The sequence below is a fragment of the Ascaphus truei genome, unplaced genomic scaffold, assembly GCF_040206685.1.
Source record: "Ascaphus truei isolate aAscTru1 unplaced genomic scaffold, aAscTru1.hap1 HAP1_SCAFFOLD_1385, whole genome shotgun sequence".
In the NCBI taxonomy this organism is placed as follows: Eukaryota; Metazoa; Chordata; class Amphibia; order Anura; family Ascaphidae; genus Ascaphus; species Ascaphus truei.
In genome coordinates this window covers 72,501-89,290 of record NW_027454265.1, presented here as the reverse complement: position 1 = coordinate 89,290, position 16,790 = coordinate 72,501, and the positions used below count along the sequence as shown (strand labels likewise).

The 16,790-nt window shown below is 56.7% G+C and overlaps 1 protein-coding gene across 1 annotated transcript in view; it reads left to right on the top strand.

Moving 5' to 3' along the window:
• Positions 1 to 7,931: 7,931 nt before the first annotated feature.
• LOC142475792 (intraflagellar transport protein 172 homolog) overlaps positions 7,932 to 16,790 on the top strand; it is a 52,238-nt gene continuing 43,379 nt past the window's right edge. Inside the window, exon 1 of the mRNA XM_075581528.1 lies at positions 7,932 to 8,095. Within this exon, the coding sequence (XP_075437643.1) occupies positions 7,976 to 8,095 (120 nt within the window). The 5' untranslated portion in view covers positions 7,932 to 7,975. The remainder of the gene's footprint in view (positions 8,096 to 16,790) is intronic.

Genomic DNA, 16,790 nt, shown 5'->3' with positions numbered 1-16,790 from the left:
CACACTGTCCCCCCCTCCTCACCCTGCAGGTAACACACTGTCCCCCCCTCCTCACCCTGCAGTAACACACTGTCCCCCCCTCCTCACCCTGCAGGTAACACACTGTCCCCCCCTCCTCACCCTGCAGGTAACACACTGTCCCCCCCTCCTCACCCTGCAGGTAACACACTGTCCCCCCCCTCACCCTGCAGGTAACACACTGTCCCCCCCCTCCTCACCCTGCAGGTAACACACTGTCCCCCCTCCTCACCCTGCAGGTAACACACTGTCCCCCCCTCCTCACTCTGCAGGTAACACACTGTCCACCCCTCCTCACCCTGCAGGTAACACACTGTCCCCCCCTCCTCACCCTGCAGGTAACACACTGTCCCCCCCTCCTCACTCTGCAGGTAACACACTGTCCACCCCTCCTCACCCTGCAGGTAACACACTGTCCCCCCTCCTCACCCTGCAGGTAACACACTGCCCCCCCCCTCCTCACCCTGCAGGTAACACACTGTCCCCTCTCCTCACCCTGCAGGTAACACACTGCCCCCCCCTCCTCACCCTGCAGGTAACACACTGTCCCCCCCTCCTCACCCTGCAGGTAACACACTGTCCCCCCCTCCTCACCCTGCAGGTAACACACTGTCCCCCCCCTCCTCACCCTGCAGGTAACACACTGTCCCCCCCTCCTCACCCCGCAGGTAACACACTGTCCCCCTCAACCCGCAGGTAACACACTGTCCCCCCCTTCTCACCCTGCAGGTAACACACTGTCCCCCCCTCCTCACAATGCAGGTAACACACTGTCCCCCCATCCTCATCCTGCAGGTAACACACTGTCCCCCCCTCCTCATCCTGCAGGTAACACACTGTCCCCCCCTCCTCACCCTGCAGGTAACACACTGTCCCCCCTCCTCACCCTGCAGGTAACACACTGTCCCCCCCTCCTCGACCTGCAGGTAACACACTGTCCCCCCCTCCTCACCCTGCAGGTAACACACTGTCCCCCCCTCCTCACCTGCAGGTAACACACTGTCCCCCCCTCCTCACCCTGCAGGTAACACACTGTCCCCCCCTCCTCACCCTGCAGGTAACACACTGTCCCCCCCTCCTCACCCCGCAGGTAACACACTGTCCCCCTCCTCATCTCGCAGGTAACACACTGTTCCCCCCTCCTCACGCCCGCAGGTAACACTGTCCCCCCTCCTCACCCCGCAGGTAACACACTGTCCCCCCTCCTCACCCTGCAGGTAACACACTGTCCCCCCTCCTCACCCGCAGGTAACACACTGTCCCCCCCTCTCACCCGCAGGTAACACACTGTCCCCTCCTCCTCACCCCGCAGGTAACACACTGTCCCCCCTCCTCACCCTGCAGGTAACACACTGTCCCCCCCTCCTCACCCCGCAGGTAACACACTGTCCCCCCCTCCTCACCCCGCAGGTAACACACTGTCCCCCCCTCCTCACCCCGCAGGTAACACACTGTCCCCCCTCCTCACCCCGCATGTAACACACTGTCCCCCCTCCTCACCCGCATGTAACACACTGTCCCCCCTCCTCACCCCGCAGGTAACACACTGTCCCCCCCTCCTCACCCCGCAGGTAACACACTGCCCCCCCTCCTCACCCCGCAGGTAACACACTGTCCCCCCTCCTCACCCTGCAGGTAACACACTGTCCCCCCTCCGCACCCTGCAGGTAACACACTGTCCCCCCCTCCTCACCCTGCAGGTAACACACTGTCCCCCCCTCCTCACCCTGCAGGTAACACACTGTCCCCCCTCCTCACCCTGCAGGTAACACACTGTCCCCCCTCCTCACCCTGCAGGTAACACACTGTCCCCCCCTCCTCACCCTGCAGGTAACACACTGTCCCCCCCCTCCTCACCCTGCAGGTAACACACTGTCCACCCCACCTCACCATGCAGGTAAAACACTGCCCCCTCCTCACCCCGCAGGTAACACACTGTCCCCCCCTCCTCATACTGCAGGTAACACGCTGTCCCCCCTCCTCATCCTGCAGGTAACACACTGTCCCCCCCTCCTCACCCCGCAGGTAACACACTGCCCCCCCTCCTCATCCTGCAGGTAACACACTGTCCCCCCCCCTCACCCTGCAGTAACACACTGTCCCCCCCTCCTCACCCTGCAGGTAACACACTGTAACCCCCTTCCTCACCCTGCAGGTAACACACTGTCCCCCCCTCCTCACTCTGCAGGTAACACACTGTCCACCCCTCTTCACCCTGCAGGTAACACACTGTCCCCCCTCCTCACCCTGCAGGTAACACACTGTCCCCCCTCCTCACCCTGCAGGTAACACACTGTCCCCCCCTCCTCACCTGCAGGTAACACACTGTCCCCCTCCTCACCCTGCAGGTAACACACTGTCCCCCTCTCCTCACCCTGCAGGTAACACACTGCCCCCCCCCTCCTCACCCTGCAGGTAACACACTGCCCCCCTCCTCACCCTGCAGGTAACACACTGTCCCCCTCCTCACCCCGCAGGTAACACACTGCCCCCCATCCTCACCCGAGGTACACTGTCCCCCTCCTCACCCGCAGGTACACTGTCCCCCCCTCCTCACCCCGCAGGTAACACACTGTCCCCCCTCCTCACCCCGCAGGTAACACACTCGTACACCCCTCCTCACCCCGCAGGTAACCCACTGTCCACCCCTCCTCACCCCGCAGGTAACACTGTCCACCCGCAGGTAACACACTGTCCCACCCCTCCTCACCCCGCAGGTAACACACTGTCCCCCCTCCTCCCCCGCAGGTAACACACTGTCCCCCCTTCCTCACCCCGCACGTAACACACTGTCCCCCCCTTCCTCACCCCGCAGGTAACACACTGTCCCCCCCTTCCTCACCCGCAGGTAACACACTGTCCCCCCCTTCTCACCCCGCAGGTAACACACTGTCCCCCCCTTCCTCACCCCGCAGGTAACACACTGTCCCCCCCCTCCTCACCCCGCAGGTAACACACTGTCCCCCCTCCTCACCCCGCAGGTAACACACTGTCCCCCCCTCCTCACCCCGCAGGTAACACGCTGTCCCCCCCTCCTCACCCCGCAGGTAACACACTGTCCCCCCCTCCTCACCCCGCACGGTAACACTGTCCCCCCTCCTCACCCCACAAGTAACACTGTCCCCCCTCCTCACCTCGCAGGTAACACACTGTCCCCCCTCCTCACCCTGCAGGTAACACACTGTCCCCCTCCTCACCCTGCAGGTAACACACTGTCCCCCCTCCTCACCCCGCAGGTAACACACTGTCCCCCCCTCCTCACCCCGCAGGTAACACACTGTCCCCTCTCCTCACCCGCAGGTAACACACTGTCCCCCCTCCTCACCCTGCAGGTAACACACTGTCCCCCCCTCCTCACCCCGCAGGTAACACACTGTCCCCCCTCCTCACCCCGCAGGTAACACACTGTCCCCCCCTCCTCACCCCGCAGGTAACACACTGTCCCCCCTCCTCACCCCGCATGTAACACACTGTCCCCCTCCTCACCCCGCATGTAACACACTGTCCCCCCTCCTCACCCCGCATGTAACACACTGTCCCCCCCCTCCCTCACCCCGCAGGTAACACACTGCCCCCCCTCCTCACCCCGCAGGTAACACACTGTCCCCCTCCTCACCCTGCAGGTAACACACTGTCCCCCCTCCGCACCCTGCAGGTAACACACTGTCTCCCCCCCTCCTCACCCTGCAGGTAACACACTGTCCCCCCCTCCTCACCTGCAGGTAACACACTGTCCCCCCTCCTCACCCTGCAGGTAACACACTGTCCCCCCCTCCTCACCCTGCAGGTAACACACTGTCCCCCCCCTCCTCACCCTGCAGGTAACACACTGTCCCCCCCTCCTCACCCTGCAGGTAACACACTGTCCCCCCCACTCACCCTGCAGGTAAAACACTGCCCCCTCCTCACCCCGCAGGTAACACACTGTCCCCCCCTCCTCATACTGCAGGTAACACGCTGTCCCCCCTCCTCATCCTGCAGGTAACACACTGTCCCCCCTCCTCACCCCGCAGGTAACACACTGCCCCCCCTCCTCATCCTGCAGGTAACACACTGTCCCCCCCCCTCACCCTGCAGGTAACACACTGTCCCCCCCTCCTCACCCTGCAGGTAACACACTGTAACCCCTTCCTCACCCTGCAGGTAACACACTGTCCCCCCTCCTCACTCTGCAGGTAACACACTGTCCACCCCTCTTCACCCTGCAGGTAACACACTGTCCCCCCTCCTCACCCTGCAGGTAACACACTGTCCCCCTCCTCACCCTGCAGGTAACACACTGTCCCCCTCCTCACCCTGCAGGTAACACACTGTCCCCCCCTCCTCACCCTGCAGGTAACACACTGTCCCCCCTCCTCACCCTGCAGGTAACACACTGTCCCCCTCTCCTCACCCTGCAGGTAACACACTGCCCCCCTCCTCACCCTGCAGGTAACACACTGCCCCCCCTCCTCACCTGCAGGTAACACACTGTCCCCCCTCCTCACCCTGCAGGTAACACACTGTCCCCCCTCCTCACCCTGCAGGTAACACACTGTCCCCCCTCCTCACCCTGCAGGTAACACACTGTCCCCCCCTCCTCACCCACAGGTAACACACTGTCCCCCCTCCTCATTCCGCAGGTAACACACTGTCCCCCCCTCCTCACCCCGCAGGTAACACTGTCCCCCCCCCCCCTCACCCCGCAGGTAACACACTGTCCCCCTCTCCTCACCCTGCAGCAACACACTGTCCCTCCCTCCTCACCCCGCAGGTAACACTGTCCCCCCCCCTCACCCCGCAGGTAACACACTGTCCCCCTCTCCTCACCCTGCAGCAACACACTGTCCCTCCCTCCTCACCCCGCAGGTATACACACTGTCCCCCCATCCTCACCCTGCAGGTAACACACTGTCCCCCCCCGCAGGTAACACACTGTCCCCCCCTCCTCACCCTGCAGGTAACACACTGTCCCCCCTCCTCACCCCACAAGTAACACTGTCCCCCCCTCCTCACCCCGCAGGTAACACACTGTCCCCCCCTCCTCACCCCGCAGGTACACTGTCCCCCCCCCTCCCTCACCCCCGCTGGTACACTGTCCCCCCCTCCTCACCCCGCAGGTACACTGTCCCCCCTCCTCACCCCGCAGGTAACACACTGTCCCCCCCTCCTCACCCCGCAGGTAACACACTGTCCACCCCTCCTCACCCGCAGGTAACCCACTGTCCACCCCTCCTCACCCCGCAGGTAACACTGTCCACCCCTCCTCACCCCGCAGGTAACACACTGTCCCACCCCTCCTCACCCCGCAGGTAACACACTGTCCCCCCCTCCTCACCCCGCAGGTAACACACTGTCCCCCCCTTCCTCACCCCGCACGTAACACACTGTCCCCCCTTCCTCACCCGCAGGTAACACACTGTCCCCCCCTTCCTCACCCCGCAGGTAACACACTGTCCCCCCCTTCCTCACCCGCAGGTAACACACTGTCCCCCCCTTCCTCACCCCGCAGGTAACACACTGTCCCCCCCTCCTCACCCCGCAGGTAACACACTGTCCCCCCCTCCTCACCCCGCAGGTAACACACTGTCCCCCCTCCTCACCCCGCAGGTAACACGCTGTCCCCCCCTCTCACCCGCAGGTAACACACTGTCCCCCCCTCCTCACCCCGCAGGTAACACTGTCCCCTCCTCACCCCACAAGTAACACTGTCCCCCCCTCCTCACCTCGCAGGTAACACACTGTCTCCCCGCTCCTCACCCGCAGGTAACACACTGCCCCCCCCCTCCTCACCCCGCAGGTAATACACTGTCCCCCCCTCCTCACCTCGCAGGTAACACACTGCCCCCCCTCCTCACCTCGCAGGTAACACACTGCCCCCCCCCTCCTCACCTCGCAGGTAACACACTGCCCCCCCCTCCTCACCTCGCAGTAACACACTGTCCCCCCCTCCTCACCTCGCAGGTAACACACTGTCCCCCCCTCCTCACCCTGCAGGTAACACACTGACCTCCTCACCCCGCAGGTAACACACTGTCCCCTCACCCGCAGGTAACACACTGCCCCCCCCCCTCCTCACCCCGCAGTAACACTGCCCCCCTCCTCACCCCGCAGGTAACGTACTGCCCCCCATCTCACCCCGCAGGTAACGCACTGTCCCCCCCTCCTCACCCCGCAGGTAATGCACTGTCCCCCCCTCCTCACCCCGCAGGTAACGCACTGTCCCCCCCTCCTCACCCGCAGGTAACGCACTGTTCCCCCCCCCCCCCCTCCTCACCCCGCAGGTAACGCCCTGACCCCCCCTCCTCACCCCGCAGGTAACACACTGTCCCCCCCTCCTCACCCCGCAGTAACACACTGTCCCGTCCCACTCCTCACCCCGCAGGTAACACACTAACTCCCCCTCCTCACCCCGCAGTAACACACTGTCCCCTCACCCCGCAGGTAACACACTGTCCCGTCCCATTCCTCACCCCGCAGGTAACACACTGTCCCCCGTCCTCACCCCGCAGGTAACACACTGTCCCCCCCTCCTCACCCGCAGGTAACACACTGTCCCCCTCCACACCCCGCAGGTAACACACTGTCCCCTCACCCGCAGGTAACACACTGTCCCTCCCCCTCCTCAACCCCACAGGTAACGCACTGTCCCCCTCCTCACCCCACAGGTAACGCACTGTTCCCCCCCTCCTCACACCGCAGGTAACACTGTCCCCCCCTCCTCACCCCGCAGGTAACGCACTGTTCCCCCCCCCCTCCTCACCCCGCAGGTAACACACTGTCCCCCCCTCCTCACACCGCAGGTAACGCACTGTCCCCCCCTCCTCACCCTCATGTAACACTGTCCCCCCCTCCTCACCCCGCAGGTAACACACTGTCCCCCCTCCTCACCCCGCAGATAACACACTGCCCCCCTCCTCACCCCGCAGGTAACACACTGTCCCCCCCTCCTCACCCGCAGGTAACACACTGTCCCCCCCCTCCTCACCCCGCAGGTAACACTGTCCCCCCCTCCTCACCCCGCAGGTACACACACTGTCCCCCCCCTCCTCACCCCGCAGGTAACACACTGTCCCCCCCTCCTCACCCCGCAGGTAACACACTGTCCTCCCCCCCCCTCACCCCGCAGGTAACACACTGTCCCCCCTCCTCACCCCGCAGGTAACACACTGTCCCCCCTACTCACCCCGCAGGTAACACATAGACCCCCCCCTCCCTCACCCCGCAGGTAACACACTGTCCCCCCCTCCTCACCCCGCAGGAACCACACTGTCCCCCCCTCACCCCGCAGGAACCACACTGTTCCCCCCCTCCTCACCCCGCAGGTAACACACTGTCCCCCCCTCTCTCACTCCGCAGGTAACACACTGTCCCCCCTTCTCACCCCGCATGTAACACACTGAAGCCCCTTCCTCACCCCACAGGTAACACACTGTCCCCCCCTCCTCACCCCGCAGGTAACACACTGTCCCCGCCCACTCCTCACCCCGCAGGTAACACACTGTCCCCCCCTCCTCACCCCGCAGGTAACACACTGTCCCCCCTTCTCACCCCGCAGGTAACACACTGACCCCCCCTCCTCACCCCGCAGGTAACACACTGTCCCCCCTCCTCACCCCGCAGGTAACACACTGTCCCCCCCTCTCACCCCGCAGGTAACACACTGTCCCCCCCTCCTCACCCCGCAGGTAACACACTGTCCCCCCTCCTGTGCTCGATACACCCGCGCGCTCGGATACGCCCTTGCGCTGGATTTGCCTGCGTGCTCTTGCGCTCGGATACGCCCGCGCGCCCTGCGTTGGGATAAACCCGCGCGCTCGGTTAATCGGGCAGCGAGTCCTTTGAGGATCCCCCCCTTTCCCTGCCCTTGCAGTGCCACTCCCAGGGAAGGGGCGGGTGGTAACAGGACTGCTATCAGGGGAAGTGATGTGACACTGTCCTGTCCCCTCTGTAGGACGGGGCTGCCAAGGTGACCTGCATGGCCTGGTCCCAGAACAGCGCCAAATTTGCAGTGTGCACAGTGGACAGAGTGGTGCTTCTGTACGATGAACACGGGGAGAGACGGGACAAGTTCTCCACTAAGCCTGCCGATGCCAAGGTAAGCCCGGGTGTGTGTGTGTGTGTGTGTGTGTGTGTCACAGCGTGGTGCTTCTGTACGATGAACACGGGGAGAGACGGGACAAGTTCTCCACTAAGCCTGCCGATGCCAAGGTAAGCCCGGGTGTGTGTGTGTGTGTGTGTGTGTGTGTCACAGCGTGGTGCTTCTGTACGATGAACACGGGGAGAGACGGGACAAGTTCTCCACTAAGCCTGCCGATGCCAAGGTAAGCCCGGGTGTGTGTGTCACAGCGCAGGTATACAGTGACAGTAAAGAAAGAATAAGTGCGCAACCCAAAACCAACTGTAGACGGACGTTCACAGAGGTACACAATTGAAGACTTTATAAGGTGAAATTATAACGAGGCTTTATTGTGCCTTTTCCTTAACATTAGGAAACCATCCAAACAAGGGGGAAACACAGCTTCTATTCACTTGGGAGTGGTTCTAGTGAAATACCATGCAATCCAGAACTCCCTTAGTTAAGCCTGTCTCCCAGCCCCAAACACATAGCATGAAATAAGCAGATATAAGAAGTCTCTTAAGAATGAAAGTCTTATCTGTTCCTTGGAGGGAAAATCTCCTCTGTTCCTGGTTCAGCTCCCTTCCCTCAGGGTGTGTCAGCATTCAGGTTTAGAAGTTGTGCCTGTGTCTTGTAAGCAGCTCTGCTGTTTCTTCTGGCAGGGCTCAAGACTGTTGTGAGAGTCAAAGACAATCTCTGCTCTCTCTCCCAAGTTCAGCTCAGGTATGAGCTAAGGAGACACTTCCTGTCTCAACAGACAGGCTTTTGTAAGCAATCTAAATCAGGCAGGTGGTGTTTATTAATTGACTACCAGCAGTTAACCACCACACTGCTAGATTATAGGCACATTACTTGAACAGGGATTACTCCCCTGTCACCTCCCCTGTTTGTGGGAAGCTCGGGCTTGCCACGGCCAAAGCCCATCCTTCCACTCTCATTCTAGATATCTCTGTGACTTGAATGAGAGTGGATGGAGGAAGAGAACCCTCAGTCCCGCTGGGATTAGAGCCCTTTCTCCAGTTTATTCGTGTCTCCTCCTGAAGGTGTTTGAGATCAGCACCCCTCAGTCGCTCGAGGAGGACTTTTTCCAAGTATAGCCTTTTTTCTACGTGCGCGGTCATGAGATTTCCCTCGCGTCGGGTGCTCGTCTTATTGTAGGCATACTGTATGGCAGCAGTTGCAGAGCGTTTAAAAACAGCCCTTTGAGTTTTCCGCTCTTGAAGCTGTCTCTCTGCCCTTTTCCCACTCAATGGGGTTGCTAGTTCAGCCTCTTTGAGATTAAGTTGCAATTCCACACCCACTTCCAGAGAATGTCCCATCTTTTCAGCTTCATCAGCTAAGGATTCGTCTGGTTTTAATTCAGCACGTGTACCTTCTTTTGTTGCCTGTTGGGTGGCTGAAGGTTTTGCTAGTGCTTGTTTAGGTGGTTCAAATTTTGCAACCTTGTCTTTCAGACGAGCGGTATTCCCAGCTCTCACTGTACCCTTGTCTTCATGGGTTTTTGTGGCCGTGGGATACTGACGCTTAGTCAGGGTCAATACTTGTCCTTGTAGGACTGTAATCTCATCCGCGAGAGATCCCTGTTTTTTGAGTGTGTCTTGCAAGTCTCTTCTCAGGGAATTTATCTGCGCACTTTGCTTTCTCTGAGTCTGTGTCAGTGTCTCCTTCATATTCTGGAGGTCTGTAATTTTTGTCGTCAAGGTTGCCGCTGCGTCTGTTTTCTCCTTGGTGTACTGACTCAAGGGAATGGAACAGTCTCTCTGTCTCTCCAGCTCTTGCTCCAGTTTCTGAACCTTCTCACGCTCCCTCTCATACAGAGTCACCTGGTATCGAAGCTCCGCCTCCAATGATGCTCTGGTGACATGCAGCGTGGCCTTTAGCTCCTCATACTGCTCTGTGGGGACGTACTGGGTAATCAGACGTTCCTGCAGCGCTTGTACCTCTTTAGCAGCCTGCAGTTTTTCTTCCTGCAGCGTTTGCTGCTTCTCCTCAGCATACTGGAGGTGCGTACGCAGACCTTGCAGTTGGTTCTGCAGTCGGTGCTCTGCTTCAAACTTTTCCTTGACTTCTTCTGTCAACTGAAAATTTTCTTCTTTCAGTTTTAAGTTTTCTCTTTTTTAATCTTGAATTTTCTTCTTTTTTCAGTCTCTGTATTCTTCAGGGCTTCTTTGCAGTCCTCCTTCCATTTACGCACATCTGCTTTGAGAATGACAATCTCCTGGCGTGAGACTTCCTTCTCTAGGTTGAGGGTCTGAAGCTCCTTCTGAGAGACTTTGAGATCTGTATCAAGATTACCAATAGTTTCTTTAGCAATGTCCAGCTCCTCAGTGAGACTGTGAAGTTCCTTTCTGGAAACATCCAGGTCTGTGCGGCAGCTGTTGATCTCATGATGTGAGGCATTCAGTGCTCTGCGGAGTGTCTGAACCTCTTTCTGAGATACGTCCACTTCTACCCGGACACAGTTGACCTCCTGTTGTGAGGCATTCAGCTCTATGCGAAGAGTGTGAACCTCTTGCTGGAAGACTGTCATCTGCTTCAGTGCCTCCTCATACTTCCGCTTTAGCGTAGCCACCATTTCATCAGATTGGCTCTGCTTTTCATCCATGGCGGAAATAGTAGCCTTTGCAGTATCTAGCTCAGTCTTGAGATCGTCCAATTCTGTCCTGGCTAAAGAATAAATTGTGAGCACATCTTTTTGTAGTCTCACGTTATTTTTCTGTAGCTCTGTGTAACCATCTTCCTTTTGTTTCAATTGTTCACGGAGCATATCACAGTCATACCTGGCATTTTTCAGGGCATCTTCAGGGCTGGTCAAGGGATCGTCACTCACTGGTTCCGGCTCCACTTCCCTGGGATGGTTGGTTGAGGGTTCCTCACTGTTGGCACCGGACAGACACTTCTTTGGGGTACACGACTTCTGCCTTGGGCCCTCTGGATATTCGGTTATCCGCGGGACAAATTCTCCATTTTCTCTAGGCTGCAGGGCAACTCGGTCCCCCTTTTCCTCCACAGGATCTGCGGACGTGTCTGTTCCTTCCACGGTAAGTGAAGAACCGCTTTTCTTTTTCCGCTTTTTTGTTTTGGATGACTCCGTCCCATCAGGAATACTGGGGTCTCCTTCTTTATTTGATATTTTAGCAGCTTCATTATATACGCCAGGCTTTTCTTGCAGTTGCTTTAGCTGACAGAAATATTGGGTGATCTGCTGCTCCCGCTCTTTCTCTTGTCGACCATATTCGTCATCATAGAGGGCGGTCTTTTCTGTTCGTGCCGAGTTCAGGCACCCCCACCATTCTTGGGGTGTTTTGTGGATGTGACTCGGTTCGGGTTCCCCGTAAGAGATGTCTTCCTCTTTATTGAACTGGAAGGGCCACTCTTCCGTGGGGTAGGGTTCATTACAGGAACGCTGCATCTTGTCCCCCATTTTTAGGCTATCAGGTGTAATTTTCTTCCTGACCTCAGGAGGCACTATTACAGCTGTTGCCACTGTATTTGCTAGCACCCCCAATTGTGGTAGTCCTACAGGTGGGCATATTTTGCTTGTAGAGGTCGTAGCTCTCACAGGCATCTCTGTAGACTTTTCTTTCTTGGGTAATTTTTTTTCAATATCAGCAGTACTGTGCATGCATTTTCTCTTATCAGGTATACAAGATGTGCAGTTGCTAGGTAAAAACGTCTATTTGCTTTACACCATTTACTTGCAAGGTATAATCTCTCATTAGGTATGCTGAATGTGTGGTTGCTAGGTAAAAAAAACTTCTGTTTGCTTTACACCATTTACTTGCTAGGTGCAATCCCTCCACTTCAGCAACAGAATTTGGTTTTCTGCCTGAGTTCAGTAATTTTCAGTCTCATCTTTGGGTATTATGGCATTCACACTTCACACTTTTGGTGTCTGTTTTGCTCCCAAGATATATATAGGCAGACTTTTTTACTTGCAGAAAAAAAAACATTCTTTGCAGTGGACTATTTCTTTCATTCTCGGCAGGGTGACTCAACACTCAGCATTTGTTTGCTAAAAATTCCCCTGCTTCAGCACAGTCTTGTTTTAATTTTCACACTTTTCTGCATATACTCCATTCACAGCTGGTAGCCCTATGCGGTGTGACAACCTTTATTTGCAAAATCAGTACCACTCGTGGGTCACCATCTGTATTCACTGCTTCAGCGAAACTTTTGAAAACAACAAACACCTATCCCTTTTTAAGGGCTGACTCACTTCTTGAACCCTGACTATGGCTGGAAGGCAAAACCCCGATTTCAATGACCATATTACACTTTGTGATAGGCAAATAAAGTTTTAGCTGCTTCAACAGTCTCTCTCCTCTTGGGATTGGGGCAAAGAGTCCATCTGTGGTTTTGTAAGTTTCAATGCAGTGTAAGTTTCAGTGGTGTGTATCCCTTTAACTCTGATCTCTGCTGCATGAGATTTTTTTTTCTGAGTTGCTCAGACTGTTTGTAGGCAAAAAGCATAAAAAAAAAAAAAATTCACATAAAAAATCTCCGGTCCTTTTTAACTTCAAAGACACCCCTCGTCCCACTTCGGACACCATATGTAGACGGACGTTCACAGAGGTACACAATTGAAGACTTTATAAGGTGAAATTATAACAAGGCTTTATTGTGCCTTTTCCTTAACATTAGGAAACCATCCAAACAAGGGGGAAACACAGCTTCTATTCACTTGGGAGTGGTTCTAGTGAAATACCATGCAATCCAGAACTCCCTTAGTTAAGCCTGTCTCCCAGCCCCAAACACATAGCATGAAATAAGCAGATATAAGAAGTCTCTTAAGAATGAAAGTCTTATCTGTTCCTTGGAGGGAAAATCTCCTCTGTTCCTGGTTCAGCTCCCTTCCCTCAGGGTGTGTCAGCCTTCAGGTTTAGAAGTTGTCCCTGTGTCTTGTAAGCAGTTCTGCTGTTTCTTCTGGCAGGGCTCAAGACTGTTGTGAGAGTCAAAGACAATCTCTGCTCTCTCTCCCAAGTTCAGCTCAGGTATGAGCTAAGGAGACACTTCCTGTCTCAACAGACAGGCTTTTGTAAGCAATCTAAATCAGGCAGGTGGTGTTTATTAATTGACTACCAGCAGTTAACCACCACACTGCTAGATTAAAGGCACATTATTTGATCAGGGATTACTCCCCTGTTACACCAACCTAAATGTGTTGGGAGACTAGTGTCTAAACGTGAAACAACAAATTGTGTTTAACCCCTTTGTATCGTGACGTACTATGTAACGATAATAGGCACAACCCTACTGTGGAAGGGAAAAAATGTATCCATACATAACCGTAGGTAAATGGCGTATGCTGCTATAAATTTAAAGAGTGGCTCGGCACACCCATGAACTAGGGACAAAAGACAAGAAAAAAGCGCAAAACACAAATAGTGAAGTATATCAAAAACGTTTTTAGTGTAAAAAAAGGGTAAGTATTCAGCGTACATCAATATAACAGAACATAAGCATTTCGTGCATCAATACACGGGTTTACCGCACAGCTGGCATCGGAATCACGTGAGCGGGAACGCTGTTGTCGTCTCCGTGATGTTTATGGAAAGTCCTCACTCCAAAGAAACACACTATGTGTGTATTAGAGGAAAGTCTCTGAGTCCACTCGGCAGAGTGTCAGTAGAGAGGGAACCTGGATGTCCAGCGACTGGCAATGGCGATTCACCCCGGTGTACGCGCATACGTATGACGTCACGCAGGGGGCGTACCTCCAACAGGAAACACCCAAGCGGTTAGACTTCGGTGCGATGCAACAGAATAATAGCAGCTTAATAACTACCTGATAAAATTATCATAGGATTGGTATAAAGGCATAAAAGGTACCAAATAAAACAGTAATCCTACGCGTTTCGTAGCTAGGTGCTACTTCTTCAGGGATAGTGTGTGTGGGTGTGTGTCACAGCACAGGGGGACACAGTGACCGTGTGTGTGTGTGTGTGTGTCACAGCGCAGTGGGACACAGTGACGGGGTGTGTGTCACAGCGCAGGGGCACAGAGTGACGGTGTGTGTGTGTGTCACAACGCAGTGGGACACAGTGACGGTGTGTGTGTGTGTCACAGCGCAGGGGGACACAGTGACGGTGTGTGTGTGTCACAGCGCAGGGGGACAGAGTGACGGTGTGTGTGTGTGTGTGTGTGTGTGTGTGTCACAGCGCAGGGGGACAGTGACAGGGTGTGTGTGTGTCACAGTGCAGGGGGACACAGTGACAGGGTGTGTGTGTGTCACAGCGCAGGGGGACACAGTGACGGTGTGTGTGTGTCACAGCGCAGGGGGACAGAGTGACGGTGTGTGTGTGTGTGTGTGTGTCACAGCGCAGGGGGACACAGTGACAGGGTGTGTGTGTGTGTCACAGTGCAGGGGGACACAGTGACAGGGTGTGTGTGTGTGTGTCACAGCGCAGGGGGACACAGTGACGGTGTGTGTGTGTGTGTCACAGCGCAGGGGGACACAGTGACAGGGTGTGTGTGTGTCACAGCGCAGGGGGACACAGTGACGGTGTGTGTGTGTGTGTGTCACAGCGCAGGGGGACACAGTGACGGTGTGTGTGTGGGTGTGTGTGTCACAGCGCAGGGGGACACAGTGACGGTGTGTGTGTGTGTGTGTGTCACAGCGCAGGGGCACACAGTGAAAGGGTGTGTGTGTGTGTGTCACAGCGCAGGGGCACACAGTGACAGGGTGTGTGTGTGTGTGTGTGTCACAGCGCAGAGGCACACAGTGAAAGGGTGTGTGTGTGTGTGTGTGTCACAGCGCAGGGGCACACAGTGACAGGGTGTGTGTGTGTGTGTGTGTGTGTCACAGCGCAGGGGGACACAGTGACAGGATGTGTGTGTGTGTGTCACAGCGCAGGGGGACAAAGTGACCGTGTGTGTGTGTGTGTCTGTCACAGCGCAGGGGCACACAGTGACAGGGTGTGTGTGTGTCACAGCGCAGGGGGACACAGTGACAGGGTGTGTGTGTGTGTCACAGCGCAGGGGCACACATTGACAGTGTGTGTGTGTCACAGCGCAGGGGCACACAGTGACAGGGTGTGTGTGTGTGTGTGTGTGTCACAGCGCAGGGGCACACAGTGAAAGGGTGTGTGTGTGTGTGTCACAGCGCAGGGGCACACAGTGACAGGGTGTGTGTGTGTGTGTCACAGCGCAGGGGGACACAGTGACAGGGTGTGTGTGTGTGTGTCACAGTGCAGGGGGACACAGTGACAGGGTGTGTGTGTGTCACAGCGCAGGGGGACACAGTGACGGTGTGTGTGTGTCACAGCGCAGGGGGACAGAGTGACGGTGTGTGTGTGTGTGTCACAGCGCAGGGGGACACAGTGACAGGGTGTGTGTGTGTGTCACAGTGCAGGGGGACACAGTGACAGGGTGTGTGTGTGTGTGTGTCACAGCGCAGGGGGACACAGTGACGGTGTGTGTGTGTGTGTGTCACAGCGCAGGGGGACACAGTGACAGGGTGTGTGTGTGTCACAGCGCAGGGGGACACAGTGACGGTGTGTGTGTGTGTGTGTCACAGCGCAGGGGGACACAGTGACGGTGTGTGTGTGTGTGGGTGTGTGTGTCACAGCGCAGGGGGACACAGTGACGGTGTGTGTGTGTGTGTGTGTCACAGCGCAGGGGCACACAGTGAAAGGGTGTGTGTGTGTGTGTCACAGCGCAGGGGCACACAGTGACAGGGTGTGTGTGTGTGTGTGTGTCACAGCGCAGAGGCACACAGTGAAAGGGTGTGTGTGTGTGTCACAGCGCAGGGGCACACAGTGACAGGGTGTGTGTGTGTGTGTGTGTGTGTCACAGCGCAGGGGGACACAGTGACAGGATGTGTGTGTGTGTGTCACAGCGCAGGGGGACAAAGTGACCGTGTGTGTGTGTGTGTCTGTCACAGCGCAGGGGCACACAGTGACAGGGTGTGTGTGTGTCACAGCGCAGGGGGACACAGTGACAGGGTGTGTGTGTGTGTCACAGCGCAGGGGCACACATTGACAGTGTGTGTGTGTCACAGCGCAGGGGCACACAGTGACAGGGTGTGTGTGTGTGTGTGTGTCACAGCGCAGGGGCACACAGTGAAAGGGTGTGTGTGTGTGTGTCACAGCGCAGGGGCACACAGTGACAGGGTGTGTGTGTGTGTGTGTGTGTCACAGCGCAGGAGCACACAGTGAAAGGGTGTGTGTGTGTCACAGCGCAGGGGCACACAGTGACAGGGTGTGTGTGTGTGTGTGTGTCACAGCGCAGGGGGACACAGTGACAGGATGTGTGTGTGTGTGTGTGTGTCACAGCGCAGGGGGACACAGTGACAGGGTGTGCGTGTGTGTGTCACAGCGCAGGGGGACACAGTGACAGGGTGTGTGTGTGTGTGTCACAGCGCAGGGGCACACAGTGACAGTGTGTGTGTGTCACAGCGCAGGGGGACACAGTGACCGTGTTTGTGTGTGTGTGTCACAGCGCAGGGGCACACAGTGACATGGTGTGCGTGTGTGTGTCACAGCGCAGGGGGACACAGTGACAGGGTGTGTGTGTCACAGCGCAGGGGCACACAGTGACAGTGTGTGTTTGTCACAGCGCAGGGGGACACAGTGACCGTGTTTGTGTGTGTGTGTCGCAGCGCAGGGGCACACAGTGACAGGGTGTGTGTGTGTCACAGCACAGGGGCACACAGTGACAGAGTGTGTGTGTG